The 25,649-nt window shown below is 30.6% G+C and overlaps 2 protein-coding genes across 6 annotated transcripts; both read right to left on the minus strand.

Moving 5' to 3' along the window:
* Positions 1 to 2,169: 2,169 nt before the first annotated feature.
* LOC126659740 (F-box protein At5g62510-like) lies at positions 2,170 to 4,346 on the minus strand. Of its 5 annotated transcripts, none has more exons than XM_056104047.1 (3): positions 4,110 to 4,346; positions 3,921 to 3,993; positions 2,170 to 3,691 (listed from the first exon to the last, which is right to left on the minus strand). In XM_056104047.1, the coding sequence occupies exon 3, from the start codon at positions 3,672 to 3,674 to the stop codon at positions 2,778 to 2,780; it is 897 nt and encodes a 298-aa protein (XP_055960022.1). In that variant the 5' UTR covers positions 3,675 to 3,691; positions 3,921 to 3,993; positions 4,110 to 4,346; the 3' UTR covers positions 2,170 to 2,777. The 5 variants fall into 5 exon arrangements, with proteins under 5 accessions (XP_055960022.1, XP_050209030.1, XP_050209029.1 ...); XM_050353073.2 differs by having other exon boundaries at positions 2,170 to 2,497; positions 3,043 to 4,003; XM_050353072.2 differs by having other exon boundaries at positions 2,170 to 3,993.
* A 14,357-nt stretch (positions 4,347 to 18,703) lies between these two features.
* On the minus strand, positions 18,704 to 22,314 carry LOC126660677 (probable protein phosphatase 2C 63). Its single transcript, XM_050354285.2, has 4 exons — positions 21,906 to 22,314; positions 20,462 to 20,835; positions 19,637 to 19,873; positions 18,704 to 19,316 (listed from the first exon to the last, which is right to left on the minus strand). Exons 1-4 carry the CDS (start codon positions 22,171 to 22,173, stop codon positions 19,047 to 19,049), a joined length of 1,149 nt encoding a protein of 382 aa, XP_050210242.1. The 5' UTR covers positions 22,174 to 22,314; the 3' UTR covers positions 18,704 to 19,046.
* Between the last annotated feature and the right edge of the window lie 3,335 nt (positions 22,315 to 25,649).

Consider the following 25,649-nt stretch of genomic DNA (forward strand, 5'->3'; position numbering starts at 1 on the left):
AATACTCTTTATCCGAAAGAAAATGCTTTTTATTATAACACTATTGCAATGCTCTAAAGAGGATATTTGTTTAGCTATTTATAAGTTATGAGTCAAATAAGAGCAAAAATTAAATATTTAGTAAATTAAAATAATTGGTATATGTCAGAAATATATAATATATCAATTAAAAAATTCAAGATTTTAAGTTGATTGTGATTGTTTTTAATTTTATACACTAATGTAAAAAATGAAATTGTGATCTACTTTTTTTTTGAAAAAATCATCAAATCTCATTAAATCGAATATGAAATAGTCATATTTATAAGAAATAATTCAAAAATTAAACTCGATGACCTGACATGAAACAAACAACATGCTGCTTGATTCGCATATTATTAATTGTTTGCTAATTAAGTGCAATCTTCAGTTACTTTTCGATCAAATTTCTCCAATTGTCAGCAAACTCATGACATCTGATTCAACCCCTACCGAATAAATTCATCATAAAAAGGGACAACAAACATTTCATAAATAAAGGACAAAATTAAAACTTTCAAAATAAGACAAACAATAAAAAATAAATAAAACTAATATAGCTCGTAAACAATTCCATTTTGTTATTGAAAGATCTTCAATTTATCTTCGCTTCTTAATAATTAAATTGGATATGCGCATTGATAAATTTTAATCCATAAAAAATGAAAAAAGGTTGGTTATTTATTATATTTTAATAAAATTAAAATTACATAAATAAAGAAATGGCTACCGTTGTAGATACCTATTTTCCAGACAGGTAAAAAGTGATAAGGGACTGAAGCATTCAATGATGATTTCCAGAGAAATCTGTCCGGATTACGAGCTATCGATTTGCTTGCTGGAATTCAAGCAGGCGTAATATGCGCACAGCTGCAAACTTGAAAAATTAAAACGCAATTAGCTGTAAATAACCGATAAAATACTTATTTAACTTATAAAATATTTTATTAGTTGATAATTATTCTCATTAGTTTTTAACTACTTATTTACGTTTTATTTATATATTAAATTTGCAATGAGAATACGAGATGAAATGCAACACTGCTACTATATGTTATTAATAATTGATTATTTAAATTAAGTACAACGCAAATAAGTTTTTGTAGACATTGGACTAAACATAAATTTTTTTATTTGATGTGCATATTGAACAAATGCCTTTTTTAGTCATGAAGTGCAATAACATTAGGTAAATAACTTACATAAATTGAGCCACTGATTTTTTTTTTTTAAAGGAAAAAGAGAAAAAAAATGTCATATTAATAAAGATAAAAAAAAATCTATTTTTTCCATTTATGTTTTAAACTTTTAATATTGTCATATTTAACTTAATTTTCTAATTTTCAGATACAATTCAAATTTGAGTTTTTCAATTGAAAACAAATATAAATGTCCTCCATATTTAACATATAATTTGAGTATAAGTTCCTGCAACTTGTTCGTACATTGGTTAGGCTTCATTTAAATATTCTTGTAAGTAATACTAAATCCATGGAGCAGATGTGTACACTAGTTGTGGACCATCACTTTCTTTTTTGGGGTTTTCCGATATTTCATCATTATACGAAAGTAAATTACTTTAAAAAAATAAATTGAAAACCTTAATTTCACAATTAGCATAAAAAATAATTTTTAAAATACTAGAAGAAAATATCATCAGACTGCCATCGCCAATCATGAATGGATCTGACGTGAAGGTGAATATAGATAAATCTTATATTATTATAAACAAATTAAATTTAGATGGGTATGACGTAAATTTAATGTGAACTTAGATAATTCTTAAATCATATTACATTAACAATTTAAAATAAAAGAATATTTTATAACCCACCTTCTGTAACTCGCAATATTTCATTCGTCCAATTCCCTTCTAAATTTAAAAAAAATCTCATTCACTATTTAATTGCCATTTAATTTCCACATCATGTGACATAAAAAAATGGGTCATATAACGTTACTCATTTAAAATTTAGATTGTGGAACATAACCTTCGGATAGCATGGCAGTCGAAATATTAAATGCTCTATGAATCATTTTGGATTGCATATCGCCTTTAAATAGAGTTGTATAAGTCAAATATAGATTTTCTTAAATTTAGTATAATACTGGCTTGTTTGCATTGAACAAATTATGGGGCAGCCGAGCAGGGGTTCAGGGGTTCATAGCTGAAATTAAAATAATCAAACAAACACTCATGTACAAATCATAGCAATTAAACAAAACTATAACTATATCAGGACTGAATTGAGCCAATACGCACCAATTATTGGTTGTTCCACGCCAGAGAAAAATTACCGGCCGGAAATGAATACACAAGGCGCAGCATTTCTCAGGATCATCAAGACCATGAAGAGACAGTGAGCACAGGTTGTATCAAAATACGTAGGGGCTGTGAAAGGTGATGGAGTGACGACATGCTTCGCACAGACCACACTACTTTTGCCAAGCCATTTACTGTGAATCACGCCCAACCGAACTGCATTTCGGTAATACCATTCAGAAAAGTCATGAAGTAAAACACATGTGCCAATATTATGTCGAGAACGCTTCAAATAATCATAACATGGAATCGCCACCAACAACCAACATTAAAAGATCAACTGAGAATGATAACGAAAATTATCATACATTTTTGCTCCAAAACTCGAAGCTTTTGGTGTAAGCAATCAACCATAAATTAAACGAACAAAAAAATACATTAAATCGCTTCCTTCCCGGACATTTTCAGCTCCAGATGATATTGAAACAACCCTATACTACCCTTTACCCCAAAACTCGAAGCTTTTGGTGTAAGAAATGAAGCTTAAATTAACCCAAGTAAAAGACATTAAACGGAATCCTTTAATTTTAATATCAATTTTCCTCAACGTTTTCAGCTCCAAATGATATTGAAACAACCCTACACCATCCCAATAAATTAGCAGTTGTCCGTCTTGCATGTAAATAAGCTTTATATAATAGCATGGGAGTCCTATCATATATGGGTTCTGTTTCACATTAAAATCAAGCTTAATGTTATACCTCTCAGCCCAAAGCCATTCTGTAGAATCTTCAAGCATCCACATGGTTATGAGATTTAGATATATGCGAGCATATACTAACCGGTTCTCCACATTTAAGAGTTTCATATATAGTTGCTCATCTTGACACCTATCGCATCTCTTCCCTGGATGAGCCCTAACCCGGATTTCCTCTGTTTCTGTGTCGAATGTGATTACAGATGCACTGCATAGAGGAGGAAAAGCAGCTTTATAATCTATAAGTTTACTCGCAATCATCCAATAAACAAAACCATTAATGTTTACAGGAGCACACTTGAGAGGCGGCGCAAAACTACTAGTCTCAAGCTTTATCCACTTACCAGTAGCAGTTATTACATAGTTCCAGCAGTTGCCAATGCAAGTTTTGTATGTATAAATCAGTCTGTATTCTCTTGTCAAACTATGAAAATAAATAGCACAGAGATAGCCTGCCCCAAATGGCTTTTTCAAGGTTATTTCCTCTTGTGTGATCGGATTGTAAATAGAGAAATTCGGGGATTCCAATCTAAAATAGGCCGTCTCCAATACAATCAATCCATTATAGCTAAAAAGAACACGATGCAAGCGCTTTGGCATGACGAAAGCGGGCTTACTGCAATAATCTTTTACCATCTGCTTCTTCTTAGCTCCTAGATCAAGAAAATACAATTTCAACACACTGTCACCGCAATTTGATATTTCCGGTATTAAATATTGTATAAGAACAATCGGGGAAGCTCTTGCAAGGTGGTATCGAGAAAAATACGGAGTCGGAACAATCGCCCTCCATTCTTTCGAGACACGACGACATTTGAGAACTTCATCTGCTGGGAGCCTAGACAGTATTTCAAAAACGATTTCACTAGGAAGAGCTCTTACATTCTTTGCAGGGAAGATGCTCATAACCTCCTTCCACATGTGTCCAATCCATAACAAGCACTCCAATTCCATTCTAAAACAAACTATTTTAACTATTTAAATTCAGAATTAAAAAACAAATTTAAAGATGGTTTTTTTAGTTACTTGTGATCATGAAAATTACAGAATTTATAAAATAGAATAGCATACCAGTGTAGTTAAAGCTCAGGCAAGGCGCCAACCATCCAGTCGAGGCTTTAGCGCTCGCCTGAAAATTTCGAAAAGGCGTGAGCAATCGGAGACCAAAAATCAGATGAAGAGGAAGAACAAGAAGAATGTCCGGCGCTGCTGCTGTGTATAGGGTTAGGAAAATTGGAATGGGTTAGGGAAAGAAAACCAAGATCCTCCCTTGATCGGGCTGCTGTGTTTAGGGAAAAAAAACCAAGATCAATCTTATACATTTATAATGACTAGTTTCGCATTACGTGCCACGAACGTGGCTCGTAACGTAACTCGTCAATGTAATAAATTTATTATAATTATTCAATTTTTTATTTATAATTAATATTAAATTAATTAAGAATTTTTGTAAAAATAAATATAATATATTTGGCTATTAAATTATTTTTTATACTGAATTTATTTTTCTTTTAGTTTTATAATAATCATAATGAAATAATTAACTTAATTTTATTAATAATATCTTTAAAAATAATAAAATTTAAATTTAAATAATAATATATTGACCAAATACAGTGTTTTAATTTTATAGTTCAATCAAACTAAAAGATAGGTATTCCTACTAATTTACAGATAATTCAGTTATTTTTTACATACTAAAAACTAAATTGGAGATAATTTAGCTACCTATTCTAATTAGGACTTTAATTATAATAATGATTAATTAAATAACTAATTAGTCAATGACTATAAAACCTTTATTTAGTAATAAACTGAAAAGGATTATTTAATAAATTTGTCTGCCCCCATCCGTGCTTTTATATATAGTACTAGCGTTTCGCCACGTGCTACGCACGTGAGCGGCACTTATATGTTCCGTTATATATTTAAGGGTTAATTCCATATAAAATCACCATCTTTACATGTTTTTTCATTTTAATCACGTCCTTTAAAAAGTGTCAAATAAAATCGCCACATTTTATTTTTTTGCAAATCTATCACGAATGTGAAAATTCGGTGTATCTTTATTGACTCGACAACCGGAATCAACAAGAAAAGAGTAAGAAGAATGTATTTTGTGTGTTAATAGGTCATTAGTTAGATTAAAACGTTTATTTGAGAGGAAAAAGACATCAAATTTTACTCATCAATGATAGATTTGTAAAAAAAATGAAAGGTAGTAATTTTATTTGACATTTTTTAAAGGACGTGATTAAAATGAAAAAACGTGTAAAGGTGGTGATTTTATATGAAATTAATCTATATTTAATTATAAATAAAATATAAAATGAAATGAAATAGTTTACCTTTTAGTAAATAGTCATGAATAACTTTTTATTCGTACACATGATAATTATATAATTCATTCAAGTACTAATTAAATTATTAAATTTAGTATTGAAAAACTTACAAATTAGAATGAAAAGACGCATATAAGCTATTATACTTGATAAGGACGTGATTAGTATATGATTCGTTGTTGGTGACATAAAAATCTTACTAATTCTAATCTAAAATTTAAAAACATAATCCAATATTTACACACTAATATGTAGTTATTATAAACTTTTAATATAGTATTTGTTTTGCTCCTAATAATAATAAAAATAATAATAATAATAATAAGGATAAAAAAATCGAAAAGCAAAATAAAAAAAGTTACCATTTGATCTTTTTGTAGGAACTAGTATTACTTTACGTGCTACGCACGTGGCTCGTAATGTGATAAGACAATAATAGTATGATTTTATTTATAATTTTAATTGATAACAGATAATAAATAATATTTGATAATTACCTTTTAATAGTAATATTATTTTAAGTTTATTATTATTAATTAAAAAAATTAACATGAATTAATCTAAGATAAATAGACATTTTACCTGAACAAATGAAGATTTAGATATAGCAAAATTCACCAATTTTTGCGTGTTTTGCATATTTAACATAAATGTTTAATTTTGGCAAAAAAGTACACGAACTTTATAATTTTTGCAATGTGTCTCTTTTGAAAATGGTGTCATTTTACATTCAAAACGATTTCGTTACATTCAAAACGGTGTTTGTCTTAATTGCAAAAAATGGAATACTTTCATGCCAAAATTTAAAGTTTATGTTAAATATGTAAAACACGTAAAAATTGGTGATTTTTGGTGCATTTACGCTAAAAATAAATTACTATAGATTACTATTACTATTTTCATCTGATAACTGATATTTTTAAATTCTATTATTAAATATTCATCATAATTAATTTTTACTTGAATTTAAATTATAGATACTATAGCATCTTTTTATTTCATTGTATTTTATAGTTCTTAACAATATATAATCTCTTTTAAAAATTAAAATAAAAGCTCCACTAAACAGAAACAAATATATATATAAAAAATATTATATTTATTGATAAATAATATTTGTATTTATAATTAAGCAAAACAAATAATATTTATATGAATAATAATAATCTTCACGACTTAGTGCTTTAAAACAAAAATTAAACATATGCTTACAAATAATATTTTCAAGGCAGAAACCAAGCATAGTAAAAGGACTTACTTTACTTCCTCTCTCAAAAGATTCATCTTCTACAAACCGTATCTCAGGAGTCAATCGCAACTTCATATTTAGCTTTCGCCTTTAACCCTGCAACTGCAAGCGCAACCTCTTTTCTTCTACATCTCCAAAAACAGACACATACACTTTAACAACCTACAAATTACAACATCAAATTAACAAATAAATTTCTTCATTACTCAACAAATAAACAACCCAATTAACAAAAACCAACAACAAAGAACACGGTTTTCCTTAATAACTCAATAAACAAACAACAATCCACCAATTAAAATAAAAATTAACCATAATTTATATTAACTTTCAAATATTAAATATTAGTTGCAATAGACTTTGTACTAATTAATAGTTTTCGTTGTACTTAGCTTCTTATTCAAATCATTTACTAATTCTATTCTAACTCAAATACTTAAATTTCAATTAAAATTAATTAATTAATTAATTACCATAAAACCTTCAATTAAATAATCAATTAGTAATAATTTTAAAAGGATTGTTTGGTAATTTTGCCTGTCCCCCCCATCCGTGCTTTTATATATAGTACTAGTTTTTCGCCACGTGCTACGCACGTGAGCGATACCTATATGACCCGTTAATATTGTCGTTTCATATAATACTTATTGTAATTTGGCCTCCTCAAAGTTAAATTTTGACTCTGACTCTGTCACTGCTTAATGTTAATAGTTATAAAGAGTTATCTTTTGATAATGTTTTTTTATCAGAGTTCTAACTCTTAATCATTTTTTTTAACTCTATCGATCCTACGCTCAGACTCCTGCTTAATTTTTTGTGTTCTATTAAAATTACATTACTTAATAATTTTATATTAATTGACTATAGCAGAAAATAATTATACGTTTATTCCCATAAACCCAACAACTTCCTTTTATATTAGGTTGCGGAGCAAATTTATAATTAAAAGTAAAAAATATGATTATAAATTTTAATTAATTAATCTTGTAAGAATCGTAATATCACTAATGTTAGTATATACTAATTTAGAGTTATATTAAAAACAAACTCTTAGTTGATTATTATTTTTATTAGAATCAAATTTGTTTTAATTTTGTCAATTTTTTTAACTATCAAAGACTAATAAAACTGCTTGAAAAACCTATTCAACTTAAACCCGTATTCAAATCCTTTGATGATTATATTAAATTTAAAATTATTATAGTATTCCAATTTCATTATATTTAATTCTACTCTTAAATTATGTTAAATTTAATTTTAAAGACTAATTTTAAAATTCTGATTTTTATCGATTGTTATTGATGTGGTTAACAATATGGTCACCATATATATACTTTACCAAGCACTAAGCCAAAACTTGAGTTACCAAGCACATAATCACATGCCACAATCCAATCATAAACATATCAAGGAGTTAGTTGATGTTATTATTACAAATTCGAACTCTTACTGGATTTTAATTTTTGTTGAAACTCTTAACCACTTCTTGCACTATTTTTGGATTATTCCTCGCATATTTTCAATATTAAATTTAATATTTAAAATTTATTACATGTGTAATTTTAATAACTAAGAGTGTACTTTTTTTATTAGAATTAAACTTGAATATAGCTTCGTAATTTTTTTAATTGTCAATGATATTTATCTGATCCGTTGTATATATTAAATATTAATCAAATTATTAAATATACTGCTTAAACTTTAAATATATTATAATAAATTTTTTAATTAATTGAGGCTAATATAATTTAATTTATATTTTTTTGGAAGAGATTGTTTTTAATTTTGTATTTTCTAATATAAATTGGAGTTAAACTCTTCATTAATTTGTAATATCTTTATCTATGTTATTTTATTCAAATTGAATTTCAAAAAATTGCATGGCTCGAATATGTGTCTAATTAGAATTAGACTTTAAGTAAAACTATACTAACTAATTTATATTAAAAAAATTCGCTAATTACTTTTTAAATTATAGTTAGATTCTTACATACAATTAGACTTTGAGTAAAACTATATCAACTAAATTATATTAAATTTTAAATTTGAGACAGAGTCTACCTCTTGTAAAGGATCTACGCTACTCGAATGGTGTAACTTTACTATTAAGTGAACTTATATCTATGGAATGTCACCATTTCAACGTATAATATGTACTACACTAGTCGCAATCCCGCGTATTTACGCGGAACTAAATATATATTTAATTTTAGTAAAAATTCATTAAAATAATGTCAAACAAATTTATACATTTTTTGTAACTTTTTATCGGTATTGGTACTCTCAAATGATTTGTGTATCTCATCTCAAATATAACTACAAAATCAGTTTTTATAGCAAGTTATGAATCGGGTACAATGATTTTCAGTATTTATAATACTCGTCAAAAACTCAGCTTCTATAAACAATCAATATTTTTAAATGTTTACTTAATTTATAAAATGCTTAATTTTTATTAAAATAATAATTATTTTAAAAGAATTTGGTTTTAAAATTATATTATATTCAGATGAACTTTTAATTCGTATAAATTATTTATTTTATAAGTTTAAATTATAAATTTTTATTTATTTCTCATCTCTTATAAATTATTTATTATTAACAATAATACTAAAAGTATTTATTAGGATCCAATTTCTACAAACTATTTATTTTTATTTTATATAGTATTTATTTGCAATGAACTCTTTCTAATATCATTTTAATTTTACCTACTATAAAAGCTTTTGTGAATTTCTACCTATTATTAATAAAGCATTCTTATGAATATTCAGTAAGTTTAAAAATGTTATATGAAAAATTTGAAATTTAAATTTTCAGATTAGAATTATATATATATATATATATATATATATTATCTACAAATTAAGATTTAAATACAATTTAAATTTAATTGGAATACATGAATTAATGACTATAAATTCACAATAGATTTTCAAAAAAGTGAAAACTATAAGCATCTGTTTAAGTAGTCTATCACCATTGGAAAACTGTTGGCAACTTAAACAAATAATCAAGGTTATAATAAAACATACAATAAACGAATGACTAATGAGTTAGTCAAAATATAAGATAACTCTAATCCTTTGAATATATTAATGTCTCCCTTGGTTTTATTTGATCTCCATTTACATAAAATCGTTAAATTATCTCAGAATTTCAGTTAATTTACAGTTTATCATGGGCAAAGATAAAAGAAGGGCAAAGATAAAAAAAACAAATAGTTTTTAAGTCTCATCATTTGTTGAGACAATGGTTCTTGTTCTGGTGTCATTATAGAAACAATCTCAGATTAAGAAATTGATGAAGCAGTATGAATGGTGAAACAATTGCAGAATCGATAGGTATATTTCACTGATATGTAAAATATATATACAAGTGTGATAAGGATTTGAGAATCCTTAAGTGATAAGGGAATACAATTTAAATACAACAGAATCTATATTTGAATATAGATAAGCATAGCTGTAACTAACAGAAGAGAGTTTGATTTTATCCAAACTCTATCACTTCCCCTCAAATGCATGATCACGTTGATGAACATGCAATTTGCTTCGCATTGTCTGAAATCGTTGCTTTGTCAATGGCTTTGTTAAACCGTCAGCAAGTTGATCAACAGAAGATATATAGGAAACTTGGAGGTCCTTAGAGTTCACCTTATCCCGGACAAAATGAAAATCAATCTCCAAATGTTTGGAGCGAGAGTGGAAAATCGGATTAACAGTCAAATAAGTCGTACTCAAATTATCACACCAAATGCGTGGAGGTATTTGAGGTTTATATCCAAGCTCAGTTAAGACTGATTTGAGCCAAAGCATTTCAGAGGCAATAGTCGCCACTGCTCTGTACTCGGCGTCGGTAGACGATCTGGCCACTGTACGTTGCTTTCGAGAGGACCATGAAACAAGGTTGGAACCCAAGAAGACTGCATAACCTGATGTTGATTTTCTGTCATCAATAGATCCTCCCCAATCCGCATCGCAATAACCAGTGAGACCAAATGTTGTAGGAGAAAATAAGAGACCATGTGATTTAGTTGCTGAAACATACCGTAAGATGCGTTTGACTGCTGCCCAGTGAACTATAGTAGGGGAATGCATAAATTGACTAACTTTATTAACCGAATAAGCAATATCTGGTCTTGTGAACATCAAGTACTGTAAGCCGCCAACAATACTTCGATAAAGACTCGGATCTTGAAAAACTTCCCCTTGATGCAAACTCAGCTTTTCAGTTGGACTGGAAGGAGTAGAAACACCTTTGCAATCACCCATATTAGCCTTTTGAACCAAGTCTGAAATATACTTGGTTTGAGTGAGAAGAAGACCATTAGGTTGCCAATATGCTTCAAGACCGAGGAAATAGCTTAAACGACCCAACTGTTTGATTGCAAATTTCTGCCCAAGCGCCCCATAAACATCAGCAAGAAAATTGGTATTGTTACCAGTAAGAAGCAAGTCGTCCACATAAATCAAACAAAATGCAACTGTATGCTGATTTCGAAAAATAAAAAGTGAAGTGTCCGCTTTAGATGCCTTGAAACCAAGCTGTAGTAACACATCCGTCAAACATTTAAACCACATGCGTGGTGCTTGTTTCAGTCCATATAGGGATTTTTTGAGCAAGCAGACATGATCCGGGTGAGAAGAGTCAAGAAATCCAGGAGGTTGACTCATATACACAGTTTCTTGCAGAGTGCCGTGAAGAAAAGCGTTGGATACGTCATACTGTTGAATGGACCACTTCTCGGATACAGCAATAGATAATACAAGCCGAATTGTTGAAGGTTTAACTACCGGACTAAAGGTTTCCGTGTAATCAATTCCTTCTCTTTGATGAAATCCCTTTGCCACAAGGCGTGCTTTATGGCGAGCAACAGTTCCGTCTGGATTTTTCTTGATCCGAAACACCCATTTACATCCAATTACACTAGCGTTGGTGGGCGGTAAAACCAACTGCCAGGTGCCATTGGTTAATAAAGCATTATATTCTTCTTCCATTGCTCGACGCCAAGTTAAATGTCGTACGGCTTCAGAGTAACAAGATGGTTCACATAAAATTGAGACTTTGCCCGTATAAGCCTTTGGAGGAGGAAGGTGACCGGTTTTGGAACGAGTGACGATGATGTTGGGTGTCAAAGGAACTTGGGGAGGTTTCGTCTGGGTAGGGATTGGCTGATGGGAAATAGTTGAGGGTGAGTCTTGTGGCGCAGGAGAGGAAGGAGATGAAGTGGGTGTGTTTAGAAGAGATGGAGAAGAAGCAGGTTCTGTAAGTGGAGGATTGGCTGTGGGTATAGTAGCGGGGAGCAGGATTTGTGTTGAAGTGGACTCTTGAGGCAAGACTTCAGATGTTGATGTGGCATCATGTGATTTCAGAGGAAAATCCTGTTCATTGAAAATAACATGGCGTGAGATATATATACGATTGGAAGGAAGATGAAGACATTTATAACCTTTGTGTAACTTGCTATAACCAAGGAAAAGACATGGTTTGGATCGATCTTCTAACTTATGATTATTATAAGGGCGAAGCCACGGATAGCATAGGCAACCAAAAACTTTTAAAAATTGATAATCAGGTGAATTACCAAATAATTTTTCAAAAGGTGAGTTATGACACAAAGTAGGTGTGGGCAGCCTGTTAATGGCAAACAAAGCAGTATCAAAGGCATGATTCCAGTATTTTAAAGGCATGTGAGCATGATGTAAAAGAGCTAAACCAGTGTCAACAACATGGCGATGTTTTCGTTCTGCACATCCATTTTGCTCTGGGGTATAAGGACACGAACTTCTCTGTTCAATACCATTTGAAATTAGATAATCAGTTAATGCCCTATACTCACCACCCCAATCAGATTGAAATGATTTAATAGGCCTGCCAAAGAATTTTTCAACCATCGTTCGAAACTTGATAAAAATAGACAAAACTTCGGATTTATATTGCATAAAATAAATCCAAGAATATTTGCTGTAGTGATCAAAAAATAGAACATAATATCTAAATCCATCAACAGTTGTGACACGACACGGACCCCAAACATCAGAACAAACTAAATCTAGAGGTCCTTGTGCTTGATAATTCGACAATTTAAACGGTAACCTAGACATTTTGCTTGTACTACAAGCAGGACACAAAGCAGGAACTACTTTATTTGAAAGAGGAATAGAATGTGTATTTAAAGTCTTCAAAACTGTTTGAAGAGAGGCGTGACCCAGGCGAGCATGCCAAGTCCCAAGCGAAACTGAATTGACTTGTGGAGGAGATGGAGGACAAGAAATCGGCATGAAGTATAAACCATTTTCACTCCGGCCTTTGTATTTCACCTGCTTCGTTAAGAGATCCTTCACAACATAAAAATCAGAAAAGAATTCAACAGAAACTGGATTAGCTTTGGTTAGAGCATGAACAGACACAAGATTATTAGCTGAATCCGGAACATGCAAGATATCATTAAACCGAAAGGAATGATTATTTAGAGAAAAACACGATGAACCAGAATGTAGAATAGATGATTTAGTATTGTTACCTAGAGTGAGTTCATCGGTTCCTTGATATTCAGAATGAAGTGCAAGATTTTCAAGCTCAGACGTCACATGATGACTTGCTCCAGAGTCCACAATCCATGGTTGGTTAGGGTTGGTGGTAGGTGATGCAAAGTGTGACTGTGGTCGGTTTCCTTTTCGCAGTTTTGGAGACGGGCATACAGGTGAGATGTGACCAAGTCCCTTACAATTGTGGCAAGTTGGTAGAGAGTTGCCATTATTATCTCCTGAACCTTGAGATTGATTGTTGGATCCAGAACTGTGCTGTCCATTATAGGCAGAATTGTTAACATTATTGTATGAAAAGGTACCATGAGAATTACCAGAATAATTAGGCTGATTTCGGCCTCGGTTTCCACGTCCTCCTCGTCCCCTTCCTCTGCCGTAATTTCCAGAATTTTGTCGTGCAGAATAGTGAGCTGTTGGAGCAAAGGGTTCAACATCACTCTCTATTTTCAATTGACGTTCTTCACTTAATAGAAGTCCGAACAGCTCGTCGAACGATACATCCGTGTGCCTGGATTCAAGTGAACGCACAAACGGACGATAAGCACTACCCAAGCCATCGATGATCGCCTGTACGAGGTCATCATCAGAGATTGGCTGACCGAGAGAGGCAAGTTTGTCAGACAACTCCTTTGCCTTGCCCATGTAAGTTGAGATACTATCATTCTCTCGTTTAAGCCGAAATAATTGTGATTTCAGCTGTCGAATTGTAATTTTTGAACCGGATGCATAAGTTGTTTCGATCTTGCGCCAAGCTTCAAAAGCTGTTCTGGCACCAACAATATGAGTCAATACCGATTCAGAAACAGAAGATGTGATCCAACTTAGTACAAGTTGATCATAACAATACCACGAGGCATAGTCTGGATTAGGAGTTATGCCGTCAGATTGAATTGGAAGCGGCGGTGGTTTGGTGCCATCAATGTGATGGGCAACATTCAAACCGCGTAGCAATGGTAAAATCTGAGCCTTCCAAAGCAGATAGTTGGAGGCAGAGAGTTTCAACGACAATTGATGAGATATGTTCGGAATGGATGTGAAAGAAGCAGAGGAGGTGGAAGAAATAATGGTTCCATCTCTTGACATGATTAGGGAAAGAAAGGATCGATTTTGAGAGACTTGTTAGTTCTGAACTTTCAAGCTCTGATACCATGAAACAATTGCAGAATCGATAGGTATATTTCACTGATATGTAAAATATATATACAAGTGTGATAAGGATTTGAGAATCCTTAAGTGATAAGGGAATACAATTTAAATACAACAGAATCTATATTTGAATATAGATAAGCATAGCTGTAACTAACAGAAGAGAGTTTGATTTTATCCAAACTCTATCAAATGGAATGAGGTTAATTATAGTTAGGAAGTTGATGTTAAAGAAGCACAATTACTGGAATAAAATAACGAATAAAATATCGGTGAGAGAAGATAAAATATTGATGTAAAAAATTAAATTAAGGCTACTTTTTTTTTTTTTTTTGCCAAAGATAACAATATATAAATATAATAAGAAAGGTCATCTCATGAAGATAATGAACCCTCTTGAAATAAAAGAACTAAAAGTGGACTTCGCGGCTACTTTTGAGCCATCCAATTACACATTAAACGAACGGTAGCAATAACGAACAATAAACATAAATAATAAAAAATGAAGAAATTACTTACAGTTGGTAGCGGTTAATGTGCTATAAATAGTACCTGAGTGTCCAATGAGGCAGTCGAGGAGAGATGTGAGCTAGAGGGGCCAAATGAGAAGCCCCTCTTGCTGAATTAAATATCATAAAAATTATATATAATATTAAGTCATTTATATGGTATAAACTCCCATACAGGGGGAAAAACGCCCAAATAGGGGATGAATTTTCTAAAAGAAAAAGATTAACATATCACAAAATAATACTTAAGTAATTGCTTAGTTGTTAATAAATTAAGTTACCGTAGTAAAATTAACAATCTTGAATTATAAAACAAAATACCAAAAATAAACAAACCTTAAATGTAAGGAGTAAGGCAGTAGCAAAAATTTGGGATAATAGTGATGTCATTGATCAGTATTGAATTGCTGCCTCAAAATCTTTCATCTCAGAAATATTTACTAAATAGTTTTCTGTTCCGTGACTTTTATTTGCCTTTTCATCATTAATCGAAAAACATTGAAACATTTCATGTAAACATCTAAAGATGTCACATGCATTCAAACAATCAAAATGAAAACAAACTAACACCAGCATATGTTTTTCTGTGTTTAGAAAATAAATAGTTTATGGATTTAATTGCCTGAATAATAATATATCAATATTAACTTTCATAGAAAAGTTAAAAGACAAGTCCAGCTTAAAACCAGTATATGATATAAAAACAGTTATTAGCAGAAGTGTTGGTTTATATGATTAACAAAATATTTGTAAAACTCAATAAGAAATTGTTTAGTTTTGAATAACTGAATCCAATTATAACTATTATAATTATTGATATTAATAAATATAATTTCAACAATAAAGAATGAAATCAAAGTAAACAATCAAAAATTTAAAGTAAGATGAAAACCATTGCTGAATCATCATCATCAATATTTTTAAGCCATTATTGCCGCATTGTTATATAAGGATAAAAAAGTATCATTCAATGGGGATATCATTATTTCTACCATTTCGGTTCTTATATATTTACTGATGAACAAGTTGTTTTATTTACAAAATTTTAATTTTTGTTTCTGGATTTTAATTTGTAGTCTAAATAATGATTGTTATTGTTGAAATAACATCAATTAGATTTGCAAATTTAGAAACATATCAAATATGAAATTTAATAAACAGTTCTATTATTGTGATCATGCAATTTCATGACCAAACATCATAAACTATAATTGTAATTAGGAAAATATTTGAGATTATAAAAAAACTTAAGGATTTTTTATAGTTTTCTCACTATGGGATTCAATACTTGGTAATCATGGAAGGGGAAGAGATTGATACTCTATACGAGTTGTTATCCAGGCTTTGAATTTTTTTTAAATTTAGGAGTTGGACTTAAATTAAAAAGGTTAAATAATTACTAAATATATGTTTAAAGTAAAATAGGTAGTTTAAAAAAGTTGGAGACTACCAGAATGCTCTATTTGGTGAGAATGAATGAGAGGGCTCCGTTGGTCCTCTCAATTATATAATATATAGATTATTTTGATTTAGTTATTAACAAATATTATCGTAGAATAACAAACTTAACTAATAACAAATACATGATAAAAAAAAAAGAACTGATGTAATTATTAATCAATTCAATAATTTGAACACATATTGAACTGAAATATTCATGTAAATAAAATATAATTCAAATTATGACATTACAAAAGCACTAAAGAAATAAAATTCAATATATAAAAATAACTTTTGCCTAAACATTACATATACTAAAAATTCAAGTCCAATTCCATTCATGAATTCCGTTATATGTAATTATATCCTACAATAAAATGAAAATAATAAGAATATGAACGAAAAATTAAAGATAAAATTACCATACCCTAATCTCATTGAATCTCGCTAAGAATGGAGGAAGAAAATTCTCGATAATAATTTTACTGTACAAAACAAAAGTGATCTTTAATGTGTTTTACTTATTATCTAAGAGCTAGTTAGAGCAATCTATATATTCATAAAAAATAATTAGCAAAGACAACTATGAAAACAGATGATTAGCGTTGAATTATAAGTGAAAGTATGCCATAGAATTGAGATTATGCTATAAAAAGATTAAACCTTTAGGAATTAGGACTTACCAACTTATCATCCTCTGCCAATTTTTTCAAAACATTAGAACACAAAATGGTCTGCAAAGTATGGAGTTTAACAGTCATAACCTAGGTTAAGCAATGGCTTGTAATTTTCAATTAAATAAGGGGTTTACTATTCGCCGCCCCAAATTACTACCTACCGCCCAAGTTTTGACTGAAATGCCCCTAACATAATTTCAATTCAAAAACAAAAAAACAAAAATCCTCTCAACTCAAAAATCTTTCAAACTCAACCTAAAATCCCGACAATAACCGGAGCCGATTTATGTCGCAATCAACAGGAAATAAAAGACGGGAACCTCCGGTAATTAATTTTTTTCGTTTTTAACTGTTTTAATAAAAAAGAAATTTTTTATTTATTTTTTTAAGGGCCATCGCCCGGCGATGGCGATGGCCCTGTGCACCATCGTCTGGAGATGGCGATGGTGCACAGGGACAATTGTCCCCGAGGGACGATTGTCCCAGTGGACCATTGTCCATGAGGCACGATGGTCCCAGTGGACCATCGTCATCTTCTGGCGATGGTCCACTGGGACCATCGTCTTCCTGGGACGATTGTCCATTGGGACAATCGTTCCCCGAGGACGATCGTCCACTGGGACAATCGACTTTAAAAATGTAAAACTCTTTAAAAATGTAAAACTCTTTAATTTAAAGAGTTTGATGCAAAATATAAACTTCAATGGACTCTCTATATTTAAAATTTAGAAAAGAGAGTGAACTTGACTCTCCAGAGAGCCAAATTCACTCTCTATTTCAAATCTTATCAATAAAATTTCAAATTTTAAAAAGATTTTAATGATTTTTGCTTTTGAAAAAATAATTTTATTTTATTTTCAATATTTAAAAGTAATAAAATAAATAATTTATAAATTAATAGATTAATATCATTTATTATTTATAAAAATAACATAAATTAAAAAGTTATGAATTAGAGAGTTTATTGGACTAAAATTAAAAATCATACTCTTTATATTTGAGATGCTCTCTATTTTGCAAAAGATACTCTCTATTATAAAAAGTGTCATTGGAGATGCTCTAAGATAGTTATTATAGATAGATATAGATTTAAGTGGTAATTTAACCTCTCAACTTGTAAGTAATGGGAAATTAACACATAAATTATTTTTGAGGACAAATTAGTCATGAACTTGGTAATTATGGACAATTAAACCCCATTTGGACAAATTAGTTTACAAATTGAGGGGGAAATTGCCAATTTAGAGAACAATTAGCTTACAAGTTGAGGGGGCAAATTGTCAAAATAGGGTTAATTATTCTCGTATGTTTGGTTACAATTCCTTGATTGCATCGGTTTTTATTACTTTGTGGCAAGGAGAGGTATGAAGCATGTCTTTGCTTTCATTCTTTAGTTGGTACACCATCTTTTGTGCATATAAATATTTGAGCATGTAATCTTATACTAATTCTTACAGCCGTAATGAGTTCATCTTTTGTGGCAGTTCACACCCTGCTTAGTTCATTTGTTTCTAATTTCAGGCATTAGACATCACATAAGCTGGAAAACTTGTTGAAACATTTGATCAAGTACATGCTAATAATTAAAGCCATGGAGTGACAGAGCTCCCTGCAAAATGTTCACTAGCTGTGTTTTTTGCTATTATTTTGTTAGTCCAATTTAAGTTAGTCCAATTTAAGTTGGTCCAATTTCACAAGGGCTTATGAACAAATAACATTTTGTGCCTCAATCGCATAAAAACCACGGAAAATGTATGCAACTGCAAAGAAATTGCAATTTTCAAAATTTGTAAACAGAAACCAAGTACAAAATTGGTACTAAATTCTGAGCAATTAACAATCAGAAGAGAATAACGAACAAAAATATGGTTAGATCTTCATATGGAAAAAGTCTTATGGCAATTTGGTCCTTTTCCCTGTTCCATGTTCCATCCGCATCAACCAATTATCTACAATCTTTCAGTTCTTTCCATCTTCAATCCTTGCCATCAACATCAGTAGAAGCAAAACCCGAAAATCGAAATTCGCAACTTTGTATCGTATAACCTAGAAATCAACAAGTCAGTATCACCCTTCCGGGGTTCTTTTACTCGTTCAAGCAATTGTGTGAAGTAGATCCTGCTCCACTTGGTCTGCATTTAGGGAGAAAATATCGACAGGAGCACTGGTGCAGCCGACAGCATTATGCTTCAATTTACCGCCTGATTTGCCCTTTTTGTGATCGAGAAACATTACGATCACGGTGATGTCATCATGAAAATGACGCCTTATTCCCCTGTCGATTTTCTTTATATCATCATATCTCATCTCTCTTTTCTTTGCAGCTGTTTGAAGAGCAGCTCTCACCAATCTCTTAGCTATCCCCTGTAAATACAGAGCACATATCCTAGTTAGGAAACTACTCGAGATCTGAACAAGTATTTGATAGAAAACATCCACTTTCGATGCAAATTAGACAAATTTATTTCGATCGAAGAGCGGGTATGAACATGATTATAATAAATCCTGAAGATATATCCATATCGGAGGGGCCATGAAAATTGTTGCATAGATTAAATCAAGCTTTTGTATAAGAATGAAACAGAATTATTCTAATGAATGATCCTATCTAAATTTCAAATGCCTAATTCAAAAGTTGAAATAAAACCAAGAATTAAGGAGATGAAAGTCAACGAGACACTCACAGCTCTCGGGTTTTTGAAAACAATATCTACGGCTGCTTCATCACTCAACTGTTCCCAAAGGCCGTCTGAAGCAAAGATGAGGAACAAGTCTTGTGGTTTGAGCTTTCTTATGATTATCGAAGGTTCTGCTGAAATTACAGGCCTTTTCAAGGGAACAGGGTTTCCAAATTGTTGAAATAGTGGATCTCTGTTAAACTCAGGTTTCTTCAGATAAACGTCGCCAATAGATCTTGAAACCTGAAGCAGGGAAAAAAAGAAAGGTTTAGACTGAAATTTCTCCGTGTTTCCATTATCAGAGGAATTAAGGGGAAAAAAGAGTAATGGCCAGCCTCCTGCAAAAGGAAATTATGCATCGTCACTCGTATCAAGATATTAGCATAAGGTTCCATGTGTCCACCAGGACCAACACTAAATTAAACGACAAAAAAAAACAAAAAAAAATTGCTATCTTAACATTTCGGGAAGATACTCATCTCAATCATGGAAGATTTACTGCTTCAATGAGTTGAATGAGATGATTAACTAGGAGGCAGCACTGGACATAGACAAAAAGATAAATAAGCAATCTGCGATTATACAATGGGACTGATCCTCAATTTATAGTCACCATAATTCATAATCATCATATCAGCATTTCAACTCACAGATAATACCTGTGAAACTCAAACAACCCTTGCACGACTGTAGTATCATGCGAATCAAATCCAAAATGACAACTATGCCACTTAAAAGCATTCTTTACTACCCTAAAATTAACAATTTCAATCAATGATAATCTTGGAGTTGATAACCAAAAGCAGAAGAAATGTTCAAATCGAAGGTTACCTGAATTATACCCTTAATTCTCCATACCCCACGTGTGTAAATCACAATATGTGAGTCATCAGGATGAAGTGCCTCAACTTCCTTCCTAACCTCCTCAACAGCGACATTATGATCTGTCGATAACCGCTCTGCTACTAATGGTTTTTTCTTACAGTCAAAAGCTTTACGGCCAAGAACTGCTCTCGAGTCCCCTAAATTTGCAACAAATAATGTATCATTTGTGATTGCACCAACTAAACAACATGATCCCACAGAAGCAATTTGCGGCTTCATTGGCATTGATCGTTTCACTAAATGACAAAATTCTTCCTCAGTTGCATTAAACGCCTTCTTTATGACATCAGCCGATAACCCACCTTGCTCCGTAGCAAATTCTGTCATTAAAACCAAAAGAGACAATTTGCTTATGAGAAATAAACAAACAAGCAAACATAGAAAGTGAATTCTTATACTTAAAGAAGCAAGTCCAATCCAAATTTTTGGCAGCCAAATTATTTAATATCATGAAATTTTTCCTATAATACTACTCCCTCCGTCCCAATATAGTCGTCCACTTTGCATTTATCACACAGTTTAAGAAAAATAATTATTGTTTATGGATTTTGTAAAATTTTCCTTACTTTTCTTGTCATACCCCTATTTAATATAGGGTCCACTTACAATTTACTTTCAAAAGACTCATTAGTGGATTTTAAATAAGGGTAATATAGGATTTTGAGTGTAAAAATTAGTTACTTTTTGAAAGTGGACAAGAGTTTTGGGACAAAAAAATTTCTCAAAGTGGACAACTCTATTGGGACGGATGGAGTATTTCAAATACCAAAAAAGCAACTAATCTGAAAGGAATTCTCTCATTTTTTTAGTAATGAGGACCCACTCTTCCGAGCCGAAACCAATGATCATTGTCAAACTCCGGGATGTGGCAAATTCGGGCTATAATGGCCAGCAACCTAATCCCAACTACAATGTTTATTAGAAAGGGAGTAGCCTGGGTTGAAACCAACGACCATGGCGCCCAAATGGCCGAGCCTTAGACAACTAGACCAAATCCGTGCAGGCCATTCTCTTTACACTAAAATTACTTGTATGCAAACTGACAACAGGTTCATCTTTTGACAATTACTGAATTAGAGCATAGAATGATCACAAACAACACTTCTTATTGCAACAAAAAAAAATCAATTTTTGAAAGAAAAAAGAAACAAAAACAAAATTAAGCTAATTTAACAGAATTATCATTATGGCATAACAAAAAAAAAACAGAAAAAGACAATAAAAATCATGCTACACTCACAAACAAAATCAACAATAAATACTGCAAAAAGATAAAGACTTCAACTTCAATTACAACAATACCCATCAAAACAAATCAAAACAAAACAAACAAACAAATTAAAAAAACATTAAATAAAACAATTTAAAAAGAATAGAGATAAATTATTACTGTGCATAAACGGGAACAAATGTTTATTAACAAATCTAGAAGCTTCAGGACCACCATGCCCATCATAAACACCAATATAAGTAGCTGACGGTGACGTATAAACTTGACTTTGATCTTCCAAATTCGAATTCGCCTGCACTACAGCTATCGAATAATCACCGGAGGCATGCGGCTTCAATTCCGCATGCCACAACAACCCATCTCCGCCTGCTCCTCCGCCGATCCTCCCGAAGCAACGCTCCAACGGCCGGTAACACGTGCGCAGCATGTGGGATTTGTTTTTGAAATTTTTGAGTTGTAGTTTATGTGTTTGATAAAATGCGTGAGAGAATTTAAGAGTTTTTTTTAGGGTATGTGATGATGAAGAAAAGGTAATATAAACGGAGAGGGAAAGTGCGTGGCAAAGAAGGCGATGCCGCGTGATTAGGAAGATTATATATTCTGATTTACTGCGTACTCTACGCGTTTTTTAAATAATTTAAAATTTTCTATGGGTTTTTTTAATTTTTTTAGTTTTTGTCAACCGACCATTAAAATGGTTTGAGTTTTGAAAATGACCTTGTTTATTTGTAGGAATATTTAAACCTAATTAATATCCTTAAACTATACGATTTTTATTTATTTAATTTTTTATTTTTTATTTTATTCTTTTAATTTTCTAAACTTTTACTTTTTTCAGCAACAAAGTCCTTAAATTTTTATTGTTTCAGCAATTCGGTGAGGGATTAGATAATCAAAATTTGTACAGTTTAAGGGGTACAAAATAAATTTAGCCTTTAAAATCTCCATATTTTAACTTTTTTATGAGTCAAAATTTTAAAATCTCTAATCTTACTCACATTTAATATATTATATTTAATAATTAATTTAAAAATAGATTTGAGGCTTAAAATATAAAAATTACGAATTTTAACTTGTTTTACAATGTTAAACCGAACTTTCAGTTTTAATAATGTCAGACACCAATTTTTCAATTTTTAAAATTTTAAACACCCAGCAAATTTTATTTAAAAAAATGTCAATGTGGATGCTGGAACAACGTTTATTTCGGCGTTCATATAAGTATTTTTTTAAAAGAAAAAATTGCTTGGTATTTGAAGTTAACAAGAAATTATTTATGCATTAAATTGTTAAAATTAAAAATTTATATTAAAATTATAAAATATGCTAAAACTCATAATTTTTAAAACAATTAAGTCTTTAGTTTATTTTAAAACTTAATTATTAAATATAATAGTATAGGTTAAAAAATTGAGTAATAAATAAAATGGATGACAATGATGAGTGTATGCTGGTGCGTAGGGTTTATCTGTGGGTTATTGAATTGGTAATTATGCTTGCTCATTAAGCTAATTAAGTTGGCTAAAGCTGTATTTCCTATTTTTTCTATTTTCTGTTTCCTTTCCACTCTTACACAATTTATTGTGCTCATCACTTTATTTGACTTTATTTTTAGCTTTTCATTTTTGTTCATTCTCAAATTTTTGTATGTCTTAAAAATTTGATAAACACAAAATATTAATTAGAGGTGACAATTCCACACGACATGATTAAATGATACAACCATACAAAATTGAGCGAATTTAGATGCGATGTAAAAAAAATTGAATTATTAACGGGTTGATTTGTAAAACAATTAATTTTATATCTAAACATATCTTACTCGTTTGAATCTGACTAAATATTAATTAATATTATATAATTATATAATTATCTTAGAATATGTAATTATAATATTATTCATTACAAAAAGAATTAATATTATTTATATTTTATTAAATAAATTCATATGTTTTCATAATTATATTATATGTTATTTAAATATTTAAATGAATTTGAATGTATTATTTAAAGTAGATTGATCCATTAGCATGTTTAGGTAAATATATTAATATGCGTCATATCGTATACTCCGTATTATAAATATATTTAAATTTTACATGTCAAACTCAATTTTTTTATTAAAGGACAATATATTAATGCAGAAAATAGATTACAGCCTAAATGGTTAAATTACATAACAAATCAATTATAAAAAAACAAAAAAATAACTGAAAAGCTATAATTGATCCACGAAAAAAAACGAAACAACAATCGAAATTAAAAAACACAAACTTTACAGGTGTTATAATGCAGAATGAATTCAAGTGTTGAGAATATTCTGACACCAATTGCACCTTTAGAATTTCTATTTATCTCTTGTTCTGCTGCTAATGTACTTCGAACGATATAAAAAATTGAATTTTCAAAAACTTAAATCCGAAATTTGAACAATCGCTAAAAAAGTTTGAACGATCTAAGGATCTAGGAAGTACAATTTTATGTCAAACAAACCATTCAAAAAATTTAGTAGGAAAGATCAAACCACACAAAATTCCATAAATAAGCAATTTATTAAAAACGGAGAAACGGAAATAACGACCTGATAGGAACAAGATGATGTCCGGCTAGAAGCCGGAAACCATCTCCATCCCATCGTGCCTAAACCAGTAGAAGATGAATTTAAGTTGTCATATCAAACTCAGTTAGTAGTACTTGTATTTAATCTAAATGTATGATGTTTGTATATCAAGTCCGATTATTCATAATTTCATGATCGGTCTTTTAATTTATTTTTCTTCGCTAGTTTAATCTAAATTTTTTTCTATGCATATTATCAAATAAAATCAATAAATAAGATATAATTTTTTTAAGTTAATAACATTTTTAATAGTTGAAGTTTAAATAAAAAAAGTCCTTACAGAAAATAAAATGAAGTCAACTGTCAAGATTTGAGAGGTTTTAATGTTATTTGAATGAGCGTCACTTCTAAGAATTTCATGAGTTGGTTAGGTCTATGATTTGGTTGGGTTCACGAGTTGGTTGAATTTAATGTTATACCCAAGTTGTCAAAGGTTGTCCCAATCGATTAATTAGTAGTAGTTGATGGTAACAAGTGGGAGTCACCCCTTAAATTTCTTATACATATTTTCTTTTAAGTTCTTTAAAAAAAATACTAGCTCAAAATTTACATATATAAATTTTGAAAACATTTGATGACATGACATACAAAAAATGTATGTATTTGTAATACAAACATCTTCATCGTATATCACCTTACTCTTAAAATAAATAAATGACTATATAATTGCGGTGAAGTTACGTAAATCTTTTAATCCATCAAAAATTTGCAATATGCAAATGAGAACCATCATAAAAGTTGTTGAAATAACCAAAAATTGTAACAAAAAAGTTTAAAGCATCATAAAAAATTGAAATGGACCAAAAAAATTCATCGTAATTGATGCAAGTATCGCTCGGAAAAATAAAATTTTGATCGAAATCAAAAAAATCTTTTACACAAAGAGGAAAAAAATACATCACCATAAAAACTCAACAATATAATAAAAAGTAATCTTTGTGACGGAGAAGAAAGTGTTCTAAATTTTATTAACTAGAATGTTATTTTAAGTTGCGAGATCGAGTCAAATGCTTAATATTTTATTACGATTTATGTTGCTATAGTTGGAAGGAGTTATAGCGCCTTTCTTTTGATCCTCACTAATTTTAGCGGCGGATTGAAGCTTGAAAAATTAGCGATATATGCCAACTTTCGCTAAATTGCCAACGACGGGCTTTTCAACAGATTTAGTGACGAGCCATTTGCAGACAGACTGAATCCGTCAGCAATTTTTCGCTAAAAGCAGGATTTCTTGTAGTATACGGTTTAAATTTTTAATTTTTTAAGCTATACAAAATGAGTAT

The sequence above is a fragment of the Mercurialis annua genome, linkage group LG8 (assembly GCF_937616625.2).
Source record: "Mercurialis annua linkage group LG8, ddMerAnnu1.2, whole genome shotgun sequence".
In the NCBI taxonomy this organism is placed as follows: domain Eukaryota; kingdom Viridiplantae; phylum Streptophyta; class Magnoliopsida; order Malpighiales; family Euphorbiaceae; genus Mercurialis; species Mercurialis annua.